This window comes from Blastomyces gilchristii (genome assembly GCF_000003855.2).
Source record: "Blastomyces gilchristii SLH14081 genomic scaffold supercont1.5, whole genome shotgun sequence".
Classification (NCBI taxonomy): Eukaryota; Fungi; Ascomycota; class Eurotiomycetes; order Onygenales; family Ajellomycetaceae; genus Blastomyces; species Blastomyces gilchristii.
Genome location: NW_003101678.1, coordinates 279,355 through 293,808, shown reverse-complemented (window position 1 = coordinate 293,808; position 14,454 = coordinate 279,355). Strand labels below are relative to the sequence as shown.

At 48.6% G+C, this 14,454-nt stretch overlaps 4 protein-coding genes across 5 annotated transcripts; 2 read left to right on the top strand and 2 right to left on the bottom strand.

Moving 5' to 3' along the window:
- The first annotated feature begins 242 nt into the window (after positions 1 to 242).
- On the top strand, positions 243 to 2,048 carry BDBG_03200 (rhodanese domain-containing protein). The gene is made up of 2 exons (XM_002625990.2): positions 243 to 627; positions 803 to 2,048. The coding sequence occupies exons 1-2, from the start codon at positions 310 to 312 to the stop codon at positions 1,265 to 1,267; spliced, it is 783 nt and encodes a 260-aa protein (XP_002626036.1). The 5' UTR covers positions 243 to 309; the 3' UTR covers positions 1,268 to 2,048.
- BDBG_03199 (translation initiation factor 5B) lies at positions 1,759 to 6,071 on the bottom strand. The gene is made up of 3 exons (XM_002625989.2): positions 5,075 to 6,071; positions 2,493 to 4,954; positions 1,759 to 2,382 (listed from the first exon to the last, which is right to left on the bottom strand). Exons 1-3 carry the CDS (start codon positions 5,561 to 5,563, stop codon positions 2,139 to 2,141), a joined length of 3,195 nt encoding a protein of 1,064 aa, XP_002626035.1. The 5' UTR covers positions 5,564 to 6,071; the 3' UTR covers positions 1,759 to 2,138.
- A 28-nt stretch (positions 6,072 to 6,099) lies between these two features.
- BDBG_03198 lies at positions 6,100 to 11,834 on the bottom strand. 2 transcript variants are annotated; one of them, XM_031721150.1, is made up of 6 exons: positions 11,513 to 11,834; positions 10,323 to 11,022; positions 10,145 to 10,259; positions 8,469 to 10,062; positions 8,210 to 8,391; positions 6,100 to 8,150 (listed from the first exon to the last, which is right to left on the bottom strand). In XM_031721150.1, exons 2-6 carry the CDS (start codon positions 10,910 to 10,912, stop codon positions 6,657 to 6,659), a joined length of 3,975 nt encoding a protein of 1,324 aa, XP_031577590.1. In that variant the 5' UTR covers positions 10,913 to 11,022; positions 11,513 to 11,834; the 3' UTR covers positions 6,100 to 6,656. The 2 variants fall into 2 exon arrangements, with proteins under 2 accessions (XP_031577590.1, XP_031577591.1); XM_031721151.1 differs by having other exon boundaries at positions 6,117 to 8,150; positions 10,323 to 11,016.
- A 135-nt stretch (positions 11,835 to 11,969) lies between these two features.
- Positions 11,970 to 14,436, top strand: BDBG_03197 (TBC domain-containing protein). Its single transcript, XM_002625987.2, has 4 exons — positions 11,970 to 12,232; positions 12,411 to 13,053; positions 13,141 to 13,272; positions 13,345 to 14,436. The coding sequence occupies exons 2-4, from the start codon at positions 12,843 to 12,845 to the stop codon at positions 14,229 to 14,231; spliced, it is 1,230 nt and encodes a 409-aa protein (XP_002626033.1). The 5' UTR covers positions 11,970 to 12,232; positions 12,411 to 12,842; the 3' UTR covers positions 14,232 to 14,436.
- Positions 14,437 to 14,454: the final 18 nt, after the last annotated feature.

Here is a 14,454-nt window from a genome sequence, read left to right as displayed (position 1 = left end):
AGCTATGGAAAAAAAGGGGAGTTAACTTAGTTAACAAAGTTATGTCCTCCGCTGACATCATCCCGCAATCGCAATCGCCGAAACCCTGAGCTGAGGATTTTATTTTTCGTTCGCCGAACAAGAACAAGAACCCCCCCCCCCCCAAAAAAAAAAAAAAAACAGCTAAATCGATCATCACTCATCCCGCCGACTTCAATTGTTTTTTTGTACACCCTCCATTTACCCCCCTAACATTTACCCCCATATATATATATATCTGTATATCTACTACACTACTCCAGAAAACGACACCTTTCAGCCCACAATACAATGTCCGCCGTCGCCGCCGTTCCCCGGCTACCCTGCCAGCTACTACGGATACGGACGCGTACGGGTGTGGGAGCTTCTTCACGGATAATAGCTGCTGGGCATGGGGTTGCTCGAGGACAGGCGGCGCAGGTGCCGGTGCAGCGGTGCTGGAGTGGTAGCTTGAAGAATGCTGTTGGTGTTGGTGTTGGTGTTGGGCCCTGTGCGGGTGTGCGGTGGTTTTCTACTGGGGGTGTTTGGAGGCAGGATGCGTCTGGGGAAGCGAGTGGGAATGGGGAGCAGAAAAAAGAGATGGAGTTTAAGACGTATGGGTTTGAGGAGGTATGTATTTATTTTTTAACGGAAGCGTGTGCAATGAATGGGCATGTAACTGTTTGTTTTTAGCTGAAATTTGACCCCGGTTGACGGTTCCGGTTCCGGTTCTATAAAATCCATTCGTCTCCTCCTCCGGGAGGGGGATCCAACTACCAACTAACAAACACCCCCATGAAAACAGATAACCGCCTCCCTCCCCACCAGCTCCAGCAGCTCCAGCTCCAGCCCCCCCTCCCCAATCCTAATCGACGTCCGCGAACCCGCCGAACTCACCTCGACCGGCATAATCCCCACAGCCCACCACATCCCCATCCGCACACACCCAGACGCCTTCTTCCTTCCCCCCGACGAATTCCTCACCCGCTTCGGCTTCGCGAAGCCCGAGGCTGATGCGCCACCACCATCCCCATCCCCATCCCCATCCTCTTCTTCTTCAACAGCAACAACAGCAACACCAACGAAGCAGAAACCCGACATCGTCTTCTACTGCAAGGCGGGCGTGCGTGCGCGGTCGATGGCGATGCTGGCGGCGCAGGCGGGGTATGATCAAGGACGGTTGGGGGTGTATTATGGGAGTTGGTTGGATTGGGAGAAGAGGGGGGGTCCGGTGGAGAGGTGGGAGGGGAATGGAGAGGGGGAGGGATAGAGGGAGGGAGGGAGGGGAGTTTTCTTAGGGTGATTAGATGGTAATGGATTTATAAAGGATTGATTGAAAAGAGGAAAGGAAGGAGGAGAGGGAAGGAGTTGTTGGTGGGGGGAGGGGGGGGGGGGTGGCTTTTGTTCTATTTGGCTGGATACGGAAGTAGAAATGAAATTGCGCATGCTGTGTAGGAATGATTCAAGCAAAGCTGAAAGAGTACAGTCTGTTTCTTGGAGAGAATATTTTTTCTTCTGTTTTCTTGTTTTCTCACTATGAATGATTCACCATTTCCATCATTGCTTCAATTGAAGAGGAGAGAGTTCATGTATTATTGCCAATTGCCAATTAATGAAGTTTGCTAGTGTCGCCCTGCGCTTATCATCTCTTTCAATCATTATTTTTTGTTTTTTTCATTCATTTTGTGTTGTAGATACATAACATCAAAGAAGATTTAGCTGCCGTTTCCCAATCCACGTATGAATGAAGTGGCTGTTGGAGACATGAAAAAAAAAAAAAAAAAAAAAAAAAGAAAAAAAAGAAAAAAAAGGAGCCATTGAAGTAGAGAAAGAGAGAGAGAGAGAAAATGGGAGTGAACAAGAGGGGAGAGGGGAAAGTAAAATAAAATGGTTTTTGATATAAAGAAATCAACATGACAGGCTTTTTTTCTTTTCAGAACCAGGTTTAAGTTACATTAAAAAGGAAAGCAGACAAAAAAGATCAGATATGATAAACGCATCGCCGTCTTTATGAAGGAACCAAACCAGATCAAAGCACAAGAGAGCAAGAGAGAGAGAAAATTGTAAAAACGTAAAAAGTCCTCATTCTTAAAAGACATGGGGTGAAAAAAAAGAATATATATATAAAATAAAAAACGAAATCAAGGGATATCGAACAACGGCTTCAACTTCTTGATAAGCACCCATTCATCCATCGAAACATCAGCTCGATAGAACTCCTTGAGCGTATCAATGCTAGGCCGCGAGATGAGAGAATAGAGCGTGTCTTTCTCCTCGAGCTGGCGCCCGTAGAGCGGTTGGTTGGGGCCCTCGATTTTCACGGCCACGGACGGTTGGCCCTTCTTGCAGAGAGGGATCTGCTTGTGTTCGCGCTCGATGGATTGACTATTGGCACAAAAAAAATATGTTAGCTTATTTTGTGATTTTAAAGGCTATTATTTTTTGAGGTGTTACTTGTTTTGTATATAGGGGCGACGGGGGTATGTATGACTTACACTCGGCCTAGACTAATAATCTCCTTCACGCCAGTGACTGGGTTGGTCTTGACGGCAGCGATGGGTGTGAGGAGGCGCAACGAGCCCTCGACGACATCCACACCGATGACGATGGGGTCCTTCTTGTTGAACACAGCAACGGTATTGAGGACGCAGGGGAACACGGCGAGTAGTTTGCTCTCCTCCTTCTTCTGCTCGGCGATCTGCTCCATGTGTTTGGTGAAATCGTCGAAGAGATGGTAGATGATGTCAGCAGTGAAGATCTTGATCCCGACTTCGTCAGCGTATGCTTGCGCCTCTTTGTCAACTTTAACGTCGAAACAAAGCATGATGGCGAACTGTCTGGCTTTCTCTAACATAGTACCTGCGCGCATGACGTCGCGTTTGTAGACGGGGCCGATGGAGATGTTTGCGACGGGGATCTTGGAGACGCGGAGGAACTCGAGCAGCGCTTCGAGGGAACCGAGGGTGGAGGCCTGCACGCTGACGCCGCGGTTGTCCTTAGAAACCTTGCTGAGTAGATTCTCCAGATCGGACATGACTTCATCTTCAAGGTCTTCCTCGTCATCGTTCGGTCCAACGACGAGTAGTCGGGAACCAGCAATAGCATGTTCAAGATCGTTGGCCGCAATCTTAACACCAAGCGCTGCTTTGACTTCCTTGTTATGTACGTATTGCGATTTGAGACGCAGTTCCTTAAGTGGTGCCGGTGTTAGTAGTGCGCGGATGTTCGTCGCTATGGGTCCGTTTAGACCACACATTACAATGCGATCACCCTCGCGCAGCACACCGTTTGACAAGACAACGTCGATGGTTGTACCAAGGCCCTCGATCACTTTAACTTCCAGAACAGTACACTCAACCTCAGTAAGGTACATGAGTTGTTTGGTCATGCGCTCCTGTGTGAGGGCAACGAGCAACTTGAGCATATCGGGAACACCTTCGCCGGTATGCGCGGAGGTAGGAACGAGAGACACGTTACGAGCCATGGACTTATTCTCCCAGTACAATTCGGAGTTAAACCCTTGTTCGGCGAACGCGAGCTTGGTCTTGTCGACTCGGTCTCTGAACTCATTCTGGACGCCCTTATTCTGCAGAGCCAAACTATCTTGGAAGCCGTTGTTGTCGATCTTCTTCCAACCGTAGAGTCGATCGATTTTGTTCAGCGCAACGATGAAGGGAGTTTTCCGGTCACGAAGGAGTCTCATGGACTCGAGAGTCTGCTGTTCCAAGCCATGCATAATATCAACTACCAGAATGGCGATGTTACAGAGCGAAGAGCCTCTTGAACGTAGATTGGAGAACGACTCGTGCCCGGGTGTATCAATAACAAGCAAACCAGGAACTTTGAATTCGAAAGAGCCGTCTTTGTTGACAACGGCTGTCTTTTGCTTCAGGGCCTCCGTGGGGAAATATGTGGCACCAATCTGCTGGGTGATACCACCAGCCTCTCCCTCCTGCACATTTGTCTGCCTGACTTTATCCAAGAGCTTTGTCTTACCAGTATCGACATGTCCAAGAATACAACAGATAGGAGAACGGAGATTATCCTCTGACCGTGCCGCAAGGGCTTCTTCATGCTGCTTCCTTCGTCTTTCCGCTGCCTCTGCCTTTTTCTGAGCGAGAGCTCGCTGAGTTGCAGTAGCCTCCTCATCTTCCTCGGATGATTCCTCCTCAGACTCTTCGGGGGATGTTTCCGCCTTGGCGGCGCCATTTGCACCTGGCTTCTCGTCTTGGTCCGCCTGGTCCGCATGGTCCGCCTCTTCTTCGTCCGATGAAATATCCCAGCTTTCTTTAATACCATCGTCCTCGGCTTCTTTCGCAGCAGCCTGGGCAGCGGCTTCAGCAGCGGCTTTCTCTTCTGCACGCTTTCGCTCCTCTTCGGCTTTCTTAGCCCTTTCAGCTTCAAGCTCTAGTCGTTGAGCCTCAGCTCTAGCAGCAGCGGCCTCGAGGTCATCCTCTTGTTTCTTCACGGGGCGTTTCTTCTTATTTTCATATACTGGCTTCTTCTTTTCCACAGGCTCTTCTAATCCCTGGACTACCGCACCGGCCGCAAGCATCTGCTGCTTCCGGAGCTCGTTGCGCTGTTGCGCCTCCTTCTGCGCCTTGGTGAGCAATTTACCCTCCCTTCTCAGCTGTTCTTTCTTTTCCCGCTCCTTTTCCTTTCTCCTCTGTCGAGCTTCCTCCTTTTTCCGCTCCTCTTCTTCTATTTGCCTCTCCCGTTCTTCAGCCGCGGCCTTCTCTTCAGCCTCTAGGCGGGCAATTTCCTCTTGTTGTCTCCGCAGCGCCTCTTGTTGCCTCTGGATCGCAGCGAGATGGGCCGGGACTTTCCTCTTCTTCGCACCAGTGTCCGCAGCGGGAGCAGCGGAGGGAGCGGCAGGTTTTTCTTCAGTAACAGGCTTAGCGGCTTCAGCTTTTGGCGCGGGGGCAGCAGCTGGGGCAGCGACCTTCTTCTTCGCAGCCTAAAATAAACCAAAAAAAAAGGAAATTGTTAGTTACCATTATCTTTCCACCTCAGAAAATAGCGAGTAAATAGAGAAAATGAACATGAAAATATGATAAATGAAAGGGAAAATGCCCACCTGCTCCTTCTTCCTCTGCTTTTCCCTCTCCTTCTTCTCCTTCTCCTTCTCCTTCTTAGACTTCAACCTTCCTCCCTCCTCCGCCTCTTTAGCCTTTTCTTTCATCGCAGCCGCTTTGTCTTTCGCCCGTTGCCGCGCAGCAGCATTCCCCGAAAATACATCGTCCTCATCCTCAAAGCTAGCTTCTTGCGGCTCTTTGCTCTTAACAGTAGCAGCAGCAGCATCAGCAGCCATTGGATCTTCGCCTTCGACAAAGTCATTATCCTTGCCCTTCTTGGCTTTCCTGCTCCGGTTCTTCTTGAGCGCTGCTAAGAGGCCGCCGGACATTCCGTCGTCGTCGTCATTGTTATTATCGTTTGCATTTGCATCGTTGGTAGCATCGTTGCCGTTCTCGCCGGCGGCAGCAGCGTCGGTGGGTGGGATGGTTTCTCCAAGCTCAGCCTCCCAGTCCTCCTGCTGCTTCCTGCCGCCCTTCTTCTTGGGTGCCATTTTTCGAAAATTTGGATGATTATCAGGGTTTGTTTTCTCCCCTGATTATTTTACGATTTTTGCTGACGTTGTCTAGAATATATATCTCTGTTTGTGGGGTTGTGTGTGTGTGTGTGTGTATTGTGTGTTTGTTGTGCCTGCGTGTGTCTTGTAAATGTAGCGAGGTTCTAGGCCAGGTATATTTATGTGGTCCGCAGCCTGTCTCTTAACGAGAGTGGTGATAGCGGTGGTAACGGTGGAGGCGTGCTAGTAAAATTCGACGTGAGGTTTCTCGAAGGCAAATGAGGTGACATGAGCAAGAACTAAAACCGAGCCCAGCGGCAATCAAAGGCTAAGCTAAATTTGCCTTTCCGCTACCTGATTCTTCTGTTGGTGGTAGGTAACTGAAACCGAGATGGAGAATATGGAATATGGCCTGGAGGTGATTTGCGAGGTTTTCAGATGAGGAACAAAAAGAAAGTTATTCGTTGTGTTCGTTCGTTCGTGCTGCGGGTGGGGGACAGCCAAGCGAATTGCCCGGCGCTGGAACAACGAGAGCAAGGACGACAAAAGGGGGAATTTTATTTTATTTAATATTACTTAACTATAGTTTGATACTGTAAGAGTTTTATATTAACCTCTATAGCTTTTGTTATTCACTTATTATTGTGTTTCTTGGCAAGGAATATTCATCATCTCGTCCTATATCAGCTATTTAGGCCTATAAATTATTCAATCATCCTGAATCCTGAGCAACCCAACCACGTAAATGGACAAAGAACAACCTCTCACAGGAGGGCTTTTGAAACATGTGATTGGACATCTTCATCTCACTCTCCTTAGATGTCAAAATATTCAATCAAGTGTGAAGCGTGGATAAAGTCACTCAATTCAATCCTTTCGCCAAAGGGAGGAGAAGAAGAAAGGGGGAAAATGGCCAAAGCAGAACATGCTGAGCAACCCTCTACATCCATGCTTTTCACCTTTAAATCGAGCTGTTTGTTTCCTGGTTTTGCCGGACTCTGGAGAAGCGGACAGAAATGCGAACATGCCAACGAATTCCCAGTTCTCTTTTTCCAGGATCGTAAATACCCACCCACCCAAAAGATGCAGGTCACAGGGAAATTTGTACCATAGACCCCATCCATGCCATAACAGCAGCAAACGGATCCTCAGCACCCGGAACAACCGCAGCCGCAAACTCCATAAACCTACTCACCTTCTCCCCACCACCACCACCACCACCACCACTACCAGCAACCTTAGAGCTTTCAGTCATGCGGTCCTCTTCTTCTACCCCCATCATCCGTCTCAACTGCCCTATGCCCCCCTCAACCAACCGACTCAGGATATCCCCATTAACATGCAACGACTCAGGCTTGGAAACCGTAACCTCCCACGTATCAATGGAGTTTCTCCGCCTGCGCCTTGCCAGCGGACATATGGACGGTTCCTTCATGCACACATTCTGGATAAAGCGTAGTAAGCGCCACTGCGGCTCGGAGAGGGTTGTGAACCTATACACCGTGCCGTCGATTGCGGTGCCGTATGTCACCTCTAAGCCCATGCCTGGTGTAGTTGCTGCTGGTCGCGAACTTCTGGATAGCCGAAAGACTGACAAGGGCATATGGGCTGTGAAGGTCTTGTGGATGAGTTTGTCTTCGGGTGTGAGGCCGACTTCTGTCAGGCCGACGATGGCGCCACCTAGGGTTGATGTTATGGTTATGCGGGAGTCGTCTTGTAGGTTAACGAGGTCGAGGCTTTCCCTGTCGGAGCCGTCCTGGCCATGTAGTGTGAGGCCTGTGTCTGTGGCCTGGAGAATGCAAAGTGAATTTTTCAGTGTTAGGACGTATATGTAAGGTTCCCGCACGGTGATGGCCACGGCATCGGACTCCAGGTGATAGCCGGGTCGTTTCCGCCATTTCTTTGCAACAGGGTCTATAGTTTGGAAAATAACTTGATCGCCAACGGCTAAGACCAAAGAGCTGGGTTTGAAGGGCGCTATCGCTCTGACAGGGGCTTCGTAGTCAAGAACGTATTTCACTGACGAGTCTATCTGACCCGGAGATCGAGCGCTGGGACGAGCTACCATGTATATCACCCTCCCCATATGGGCAGAGTGTGGTTGAGCCGTTGCGGCAACAACCATATGGTGCACGTTATCACCGCTCGAGACACTCCAATCCAGGAGTGCTGTGACCTCTTCGCCGGATCCACCAGTTGGCCTCCATGGCCTGGGTTCAGCCTCTGGTGTACCTTCCGGTTCACCACTTAGGGATATGGAAGACGACACACCTACTTCGTCGTCCGGGTCGATGAAGTCGATACGAGGGCGTCTCCAGCGCTTCACGCACTCTGCAGTCTCTTTGAGTTCAACGGCATTATATGCCACAACGAGTTGCTTCAAATATTCCGAGTATATTATTCTCTTTGGGCTTCCCGGGATTGCAATATGCCGCGGAACTGTTTTTGGTGTCTTCTCTAAGATGCAGCACAGTAGCTGGTTTCTCGTGATACATACCAGCGAACCACCAAGTCCCCCCGAGTTGAAATCGGGACGAGAGTCGATGCAGGTAAACACATCGATCGTAGCTTGCACGCGGGCAGGCTAAAGGGGGTAGTTAGCATTAAAAAATGAGTTCCTGACGGTGTATTTTTAGAACTAACATTGTTCTGGTCAGTGACCCATATCTTGTGAAGAACGAACTCGTCAGATTCTTCATCCTCAACATCAGATAGGCGCCATAATCCGCGGCCACACGTTACAATCGCAAAGGTTGCGTCTGATTCGTATCTTCGAATCCGGACAGATGTATTGCCCAACTTGCGGACGTCGGTTTGGACCAGTGCTGGAAAAGGGGGCAAAAGAATTAGCGGGTTGATAGGGTTTTTATAAATCCGTGCATGGGAAAAAACATAAGCATACCAATGTTTCCGGAGTCTCTCTCGAGCCGTACATCGAACGAAACCATGTTGCCACTCCGAAGTCCGCAAAACAGTGTTGTTTTCGTCCTTCCACGTCTAGGGACGGAAATAACCGCGAAGCTTTCGCAAACTGTTGATTCGTCATTTCCAGGGAAGAGGAGAATGGATTGTTCCAATAAGGGTACAAGGCCTAGAATGGGATCAATCCGTGCAGATAGGAGTTTCCCTTCTGTGGTCCCAATGAATAGGACAGGCTGGGAAAAGATCACTTCGATTGTCAAGTTAACCGGCTCACAGGCCAATGGCAGGGGTTGCCCAATAGTAGGGCATTGGAGGTTACCATCGTTTATTTCTACCTTCCGAAGATGAATATGGATACCCGATGCTGTCCTTACTGCCGCGGCAAATAGTGATAGGGCTCCGCTGACAGCTGCGGCGATAATACGTTCAGCTGGATTTTGACACCGTGTTGAGTAGCGAAGTGTCGTATTCTCGAGAACGGATAGGTGTATCGACATCTCCGTGACTTGGATGACCACTCCCTCGCGGGAGCTTCCTGCGGCAATGGTTTGGGTCTCGAGATCAATGCCAGTATCTTCCTCGGTCATCACATATAGATCGTCCTCAGTTTCGACGGGAACAGAAATGACAGATGATGATAGCGGGTTCGAAAACAAGAAATATGTCCCTCCTGTTTGCCGGTTTGGGCTAGTCCACACGTCTAGAACACTTGACGAATCTTCCTGATCAATAACTAGCCCGACTCGGGCCTCGATTCCATGACGCAATTCTGTAATTGACCCGCGATAAAGGCCATCCCACGAACATGTAAAGATCCGATCGAAGGCGAAGTCCACAGCCTTGCGTCCATTTTGGTAGTTTTCCGTGCCCTGAGAATCAGGAGCCTTTATCACAACAGAATCAAGAACGGGAGCCCAATTTGGGATCCTTTGAAGACATCTCGAATTTTTTCTAGCACCCAAAAGAAATAGGCCACCGTCACCCATAGAGCCTGCAGCCACAAGTATATCACCTCCAGTTTTAAACCCGGAGTCGAGGATGGCAAAGCCTCTGTCGACATTACAGCCAATTGATTTTATGCGAATGTCTTTCAGAAGCCACCATGACTCCCCAGCCATTTTCTTAATTTCCAGATATGACAACTCACCATCCTGGCGGCATAGGTAAAGGTCATCTTCTATTTCGTGGTGAGCAATGTTCCTCTTTGGCCGAACCCAGGCCGTACATGGCTGACCTCCCCGGTCATCCGAACTTTTATCTCTCATTGAAACAGTACTGTCCGCCAGGTTGATCTCGTAGACGCAATACCCTGCCTGGCTAACCAGCAGACAGGAGGTCGCAAATTTCAGTGGTATAAATAGCGAGGGAAGCCGGAACTCCGGTAGTATTCTTGATTTAATTCGCTTGGCCTCGACACTTGCAAGACCCTCGCCCCCCTTCCAGGTGTAGCAGGCGATATGAGTCTTCGTATGATTGTTTACGAGCAGCATTAGTACTATCCTATCCTCGTCTCCGGCGGCTGGGTGGAGAAAATCCATGGCTATTATGTCGCCATCAGCACGAAAAAACCGTTCCTAGAACAAGGACGGGTCAGCGTATGAAGATTATTCGAAATCAAGCTAGAGCTAGGGATTTAAAAATTGCGTATATCCATACCTCCTGAATTGGATTAACTGGCCCTGCCTCCATCTCTGCGCGGATAACTGATGGAGATTTCAGGGAGAAAATACCGAAAAATTTGTGCGCTGCTGAAACCGCCATTGATCTTGATCTGTGTGCACAGGCGGTTAGCTTCAACAAAACGGCGTCGATGCTAGTAAGGGTACGAACTAACCTGGGATCGATCGCAACATATCTGCCATATTGCTCGAGGGAGCTGACATCTGATGGTAAGGGGCGTCGCACGTGGATGAATTCCGGGCGGCCTGACGGGCCTTCCGCCCCGTACAGAAACAGGAGCTCCCTGCAAGCCAGAACTAGAACAAGGATCTGTCTATGCCAGCAGTCGTCAGGTGATGTATTAGACAATGCACCCAATTCACCCTCCTCTCTAAATTGCGTCCCTGTAACCGCATTTCCCGGGTTCCCGATAACTTTAGCATCGAGGATCTTGGTATCGAAATCTGCCTTTGTAGCAATGTCTTCCAGATGGCCGTTGGGGACAAGTTCCTTGATCTGTATAAAATCATCGCCTACAAAAACGATATCGTGTTTATCACGATGTCTGAGCCGCGCAGGTAGTGCCAGTTGGATCAGAGGGCCGGGCATAATTGTCCGGGAAAGAAGCCCAGTAGGTGGCACGCTCCGTGGCTTGCGCACACCGTCATCATCAGAAGTCCCTTGCCTGCTGGACATGATGTCTCCAATGTTAACTTGCCGAGTTGTCCAGTTGCCATCGGTCAGATAAGTGGTCTGGATGGACATGGTGTAAACCACTGCTTCATGAGAAGCCTCTAGATAACATTAAATTAATGCGCAGAAATATACACCCCTCGAGAGACCTTGGAGGTGTGAACAAAGGTGGGTGCCTGATGCTTCAAAAAAGGTCAGACTTGAAATAATCCGAGAAACACGATGCCTCTGTTCAAGGGGTTGTTGCTGGTAGCTATGTCGAGGATAAACACAAATTTAGGCCGAGGGCGAATAGAATACAATAGGAAAAAGGGGTATTCGATATTGAGATTGAACACCAACTCCTAAGGATCAATACTGATATGCATTACATGAATAGACGAATGGCAATATCTTTGAAGAAAAGGGATGGCTATGATATGGACAAAAAAGAATAACAGACACCGGGTCAAACCCGGCCTCAAAATCAACAACTATGAATTCCCAGCAGGAGCCAACAATTGCGATTCAGGGAGGTAGGCAGATCAGTAGGGAAATTCACAAAAAGTGAGTTGAAGAAGGCAAATCATGACATTGACTTGTGTTACAGACGGAGTACAGAGTATATGGTAGATAGATAGCTGGGTATTTATAGGATAGGAAGTTAGAGTGGAATAGTAGAAACACACTTACATTGCTGCAGCACCCCTCTCTGTATCTTATTGAGCCATTTTAAGGCATTGGCGCCCAGCAACGAGAGGGGGGATTTCGGCCCAACAGACAGATACCACGGGCTGGTGTCCTCAAAATCTGATGGTGACCGGGCTTAAACAGGAGGAACCTGGATTAGTTGAAGTTAGCTGGCAGCTCCAATGGGTAGGGTCAATAGCGGTTATTGGTTTTGACAGCCTAATAGATCCCGCCGTAGTGATTCTATAGAATGTAGCTGTTGTAGCTGTTGTAGCTGGCTGCTGTTTGTCGTTCCTGTAGTTGTAGTTGTAGTTGTAGTTGTAGTTGTAGTTAATGCGCGAATCTTGATAATGCTGGCTGGGAGAGGTGGTGCGTGGACATAAACACCGGCCAGAGGGGCAATACCAGATCCTTAGTCATCATTGGCCGAGCCGCCATCGTTCGAGATCTCTCATCGATCAAAACTTCATCTCCATGCGAGAAACCATCCTCACTCGCATAACGGCCGTATACGACGTTATCCAACCAGTGGCCTGCTATCCGCATCATCCGTTCAGCACGCCAAAACACGATTCGGCCGTTCGTGGCTGTCCCGTTGACTCTTGGTGCGCTGCGAAATTCTAAAACCACCACGCCCTAAGTCTGGCGTGCATCTTGCGCCAGGTACTAACTACAGCCACGGCCTCGATTAGCTATATATTTATTGTCTTTTCTTCAATCAAGGTCAGATTGTTACTCCTGTTACTTAACTGGTCACTTGGACTATCCTATTCACCCTTCTTTGGATATGTTATCTTCCCTTGAAGAAATGGAATGTTTATTTCCGTGATCTTGGTCTTCTCGTCAACCAATGCTGTCACAACTAAAATGTTTCCAAACCGTATCTAACATCTGTTTACAGACACTTCGCTGGTCCACGTATCCCCATGTTCATCAATTGTCCACCTTGGAAAACACATCATCGTCTATCGTTGATACTCTGTTTTGTTTTCGTCTTTGACAGGAATCCTGGTAGATGAGATCATAGTACATGTACAGTACATGCCAATTAGGGCCTGTTGTTAATTCTTATTTTTCGCCGGCTTGGAGGCTTTGAAATATTCAAAATTGTTTTTGTTTAACTCTTCTTATTTCCCCCCACTATCAATACCCCCAGCAACAACATTCTCATCTTCCACGCGTTATTTTTAAACAGCCAGTGGGCTTGAAAAAAGGTTTGCAGGGGCAGGCTCCAGTGTAACCAAACCATATATCCCTGAGCCAAGATATCACCTCTGAAGCTTTCATCCCCTTCCACACCAGTCTACGCTTCCGTGGACATTCCACGAATCCTATGGATAGCGACAAAAATTCGTCGACTGCGGACTACCAAAGAGCGTCGGGGCTGAGCAGTGCTCAATCAGATGACCGAACTAACCCAACATTCAATTGGAAAAAGCGGAAGGAGATCCTTGATGCTTGCGAAGCCAGAGATGCCCATGCATTGGCCTCCCTTTGCTTAACGGAAGGAGGCTTGCTGCAAGATGATCTCCGCCAAGCTGCTTGTAAGATTTGACATGCCAATTCATTCTTTCCATTCTTGATAACCGAAGTTTCTATTTATTCAGAACCTCACATCCCGTGCAATGCAGGGCCTATCCTACTGGGGTACGACCCCAACTCAGATCATTCCACAGAGTCCGAATGGACAAGTCTACCTACACATGGTGATGAGGAGCAGGTGAAGTTGGATGTCAACCGGGCCTTTGTACATTATCCAAATTGTATGAACGAATACGAAAGCCAATGCCCAATCACGTTTAGAAAGGGAGCGAGACACTGACGTGAGTTTGCAGGCCAAACCGAGAAGGAGCTAGATGGGAAAAAGCAACAATTATCAGAACTGATAACCAAAACCCTTAGAAAATACCCCATGTTATGTTATTTCCAAGGCTACCACGACATTGCACAAGTCCTTTTTCTAGTCCTTGGCATCGAGCAAGCCAGTCGCGCCTTTGAGCGAATATCGCTTTTCCGGATAAGGGATTACATGCTCCCAACGCTGGCACCAGCCCTTAAGCACCTCCATCTTATCCCGGCCATCATCCACTCCACCGACCCCAAACTATGCAGCCATTTGTCTGGCACGAAGCCCTTTTTCGCACTTGCAGCAACCCTGACCCTCTATGCCCATGATATCCAAGAATATGCAGACATAGCCAGGTTATATGACTTTATCCTCTCCCATGAACCTGTCGTATCCATATACCTCTTCGCCGCCATAATCCTCTCGCGGAAAAAGGAGCTCTTCGAAATTCCCCTCGACGAGCCTGAAATGATACATTTCACCCTCTCAAAACTACCCCACCCAATCAACCTCGACAGTCTTATCGCCAGTACCATGGAGTTATACTCTACCCATCCACCTGAAAAACTGCCCTTTCGCGCTTGGAAGAACATCCCCCGCTGTAGCGTACTTAAAACATCACGGAATCTTGGCCTGCAGGCCACGCCGGAGGAAGCGATGGAGCTGCTGGGGCAGCAGAAGCGACATTTGCGGCGGGAAGAGCTGCGGGAGAAGGCCGTGAAGGTCATGTGTAAATATAGACGACCTGCAGGTATGATAGGTATGGCTGTTTTTGTGGGTATTCTCTCATACTGGATTATGAGGAACGAGAGCAATACTATGCCCATTTGGCGGCATTGCTTGGGGCGATTTGGGAATGTTTTTCACTGGAGGTAGGCAATGGGCGGGGGATGGGCAAGGTAAAGGAAAAACAAGGAAAGAAAAAAGAGGGAGGTGGTGTATTGTATATTACTTCGCAACGAATTTAGGACTGGGTTATTTATTGATGAATCTGCGGGATATGACAATGCTATGTAATAGAATCCTACTTTTTCCTTTGATCACGAACATTACCGGCGTTTATGTTGCAAATAAGACATACCATACTATGTACTATGTT

Coding starts and splice junctions, on each gene's coding strand:
- BDBG_03199 (XM_002625989.2), bottom strand. CDS start 5,563: ATGGCACCCAAGAAGAAGGGCGGCAGGAAGCAGCAGGAGGACTGGGAG. Junction 4,955..5,074: donor AGCAGAGGAAGAAGGAGCAG/GTGGGCATTTTC, acceptor GGTTTATTTTAG/GCTGCGAAGAAGAAGGTCGC. Junction 2,383..2,492: donor ATTATTAGTCTAGGCCGAGT/GTAAGTCATACA, acceptor TTGTGCCAATAG/TCAATCCATCGAGCGCGAAC.
- BDBG_03198 (XM_031721150.1), bottom strand. CDS start 10,912: ATGTCCATCCAGACCACTTATCTGACCGATGGCAACTGGACAACTCGG. Junction 10,260..10,322: donor TATGTTGCGATCGATCCCAG/GTTAGTTCGTAC, acceptor CTGTGCACACAG/ATCAAGATCAATGGCGGTTT. Junction 8,392..8,468: donor GAGAGACTCCGGAAACATTG/GTATGCTTATGT, acceptor CCCCTTTTCCAG/CACTGGTCCAAACCGACGTC.
- BDBG_03197 (XM_002625987.2), top strand. CDS start 12,843: ATGGATAGCGACAAAAATTCGTCGACTGCGGACTACCAAAGAGCGTCG. Junction 13,054..13,140: donor TGATCTCCGCCAAGCTGCTT/GTAAGATTTGAC, acceptor CGTGCAATGCAG/GGCCTATCCTACTGGGGTAC. Junction 13,273..13,344: donor CTTTGTACATTATCCAAATT/GTATGAACGAAT, acceptor GTGAGTTTGCAG/GCCAAACCGAGAAGGAGCTA.
- BDBG_03200 (XM_002625990.2), top strand. CDS start 310: ATGTCCGCCGTCGCCGCCGTTCCCCGGCTACCCTGCCAGCTACTACGG. Junction 628..802: donor AGACGTATGGGTTTGAGGAG/GTATGTATTTAT, acceptor CCATGAAAACAG/ATAACCGCCTCCCTCCCCAC.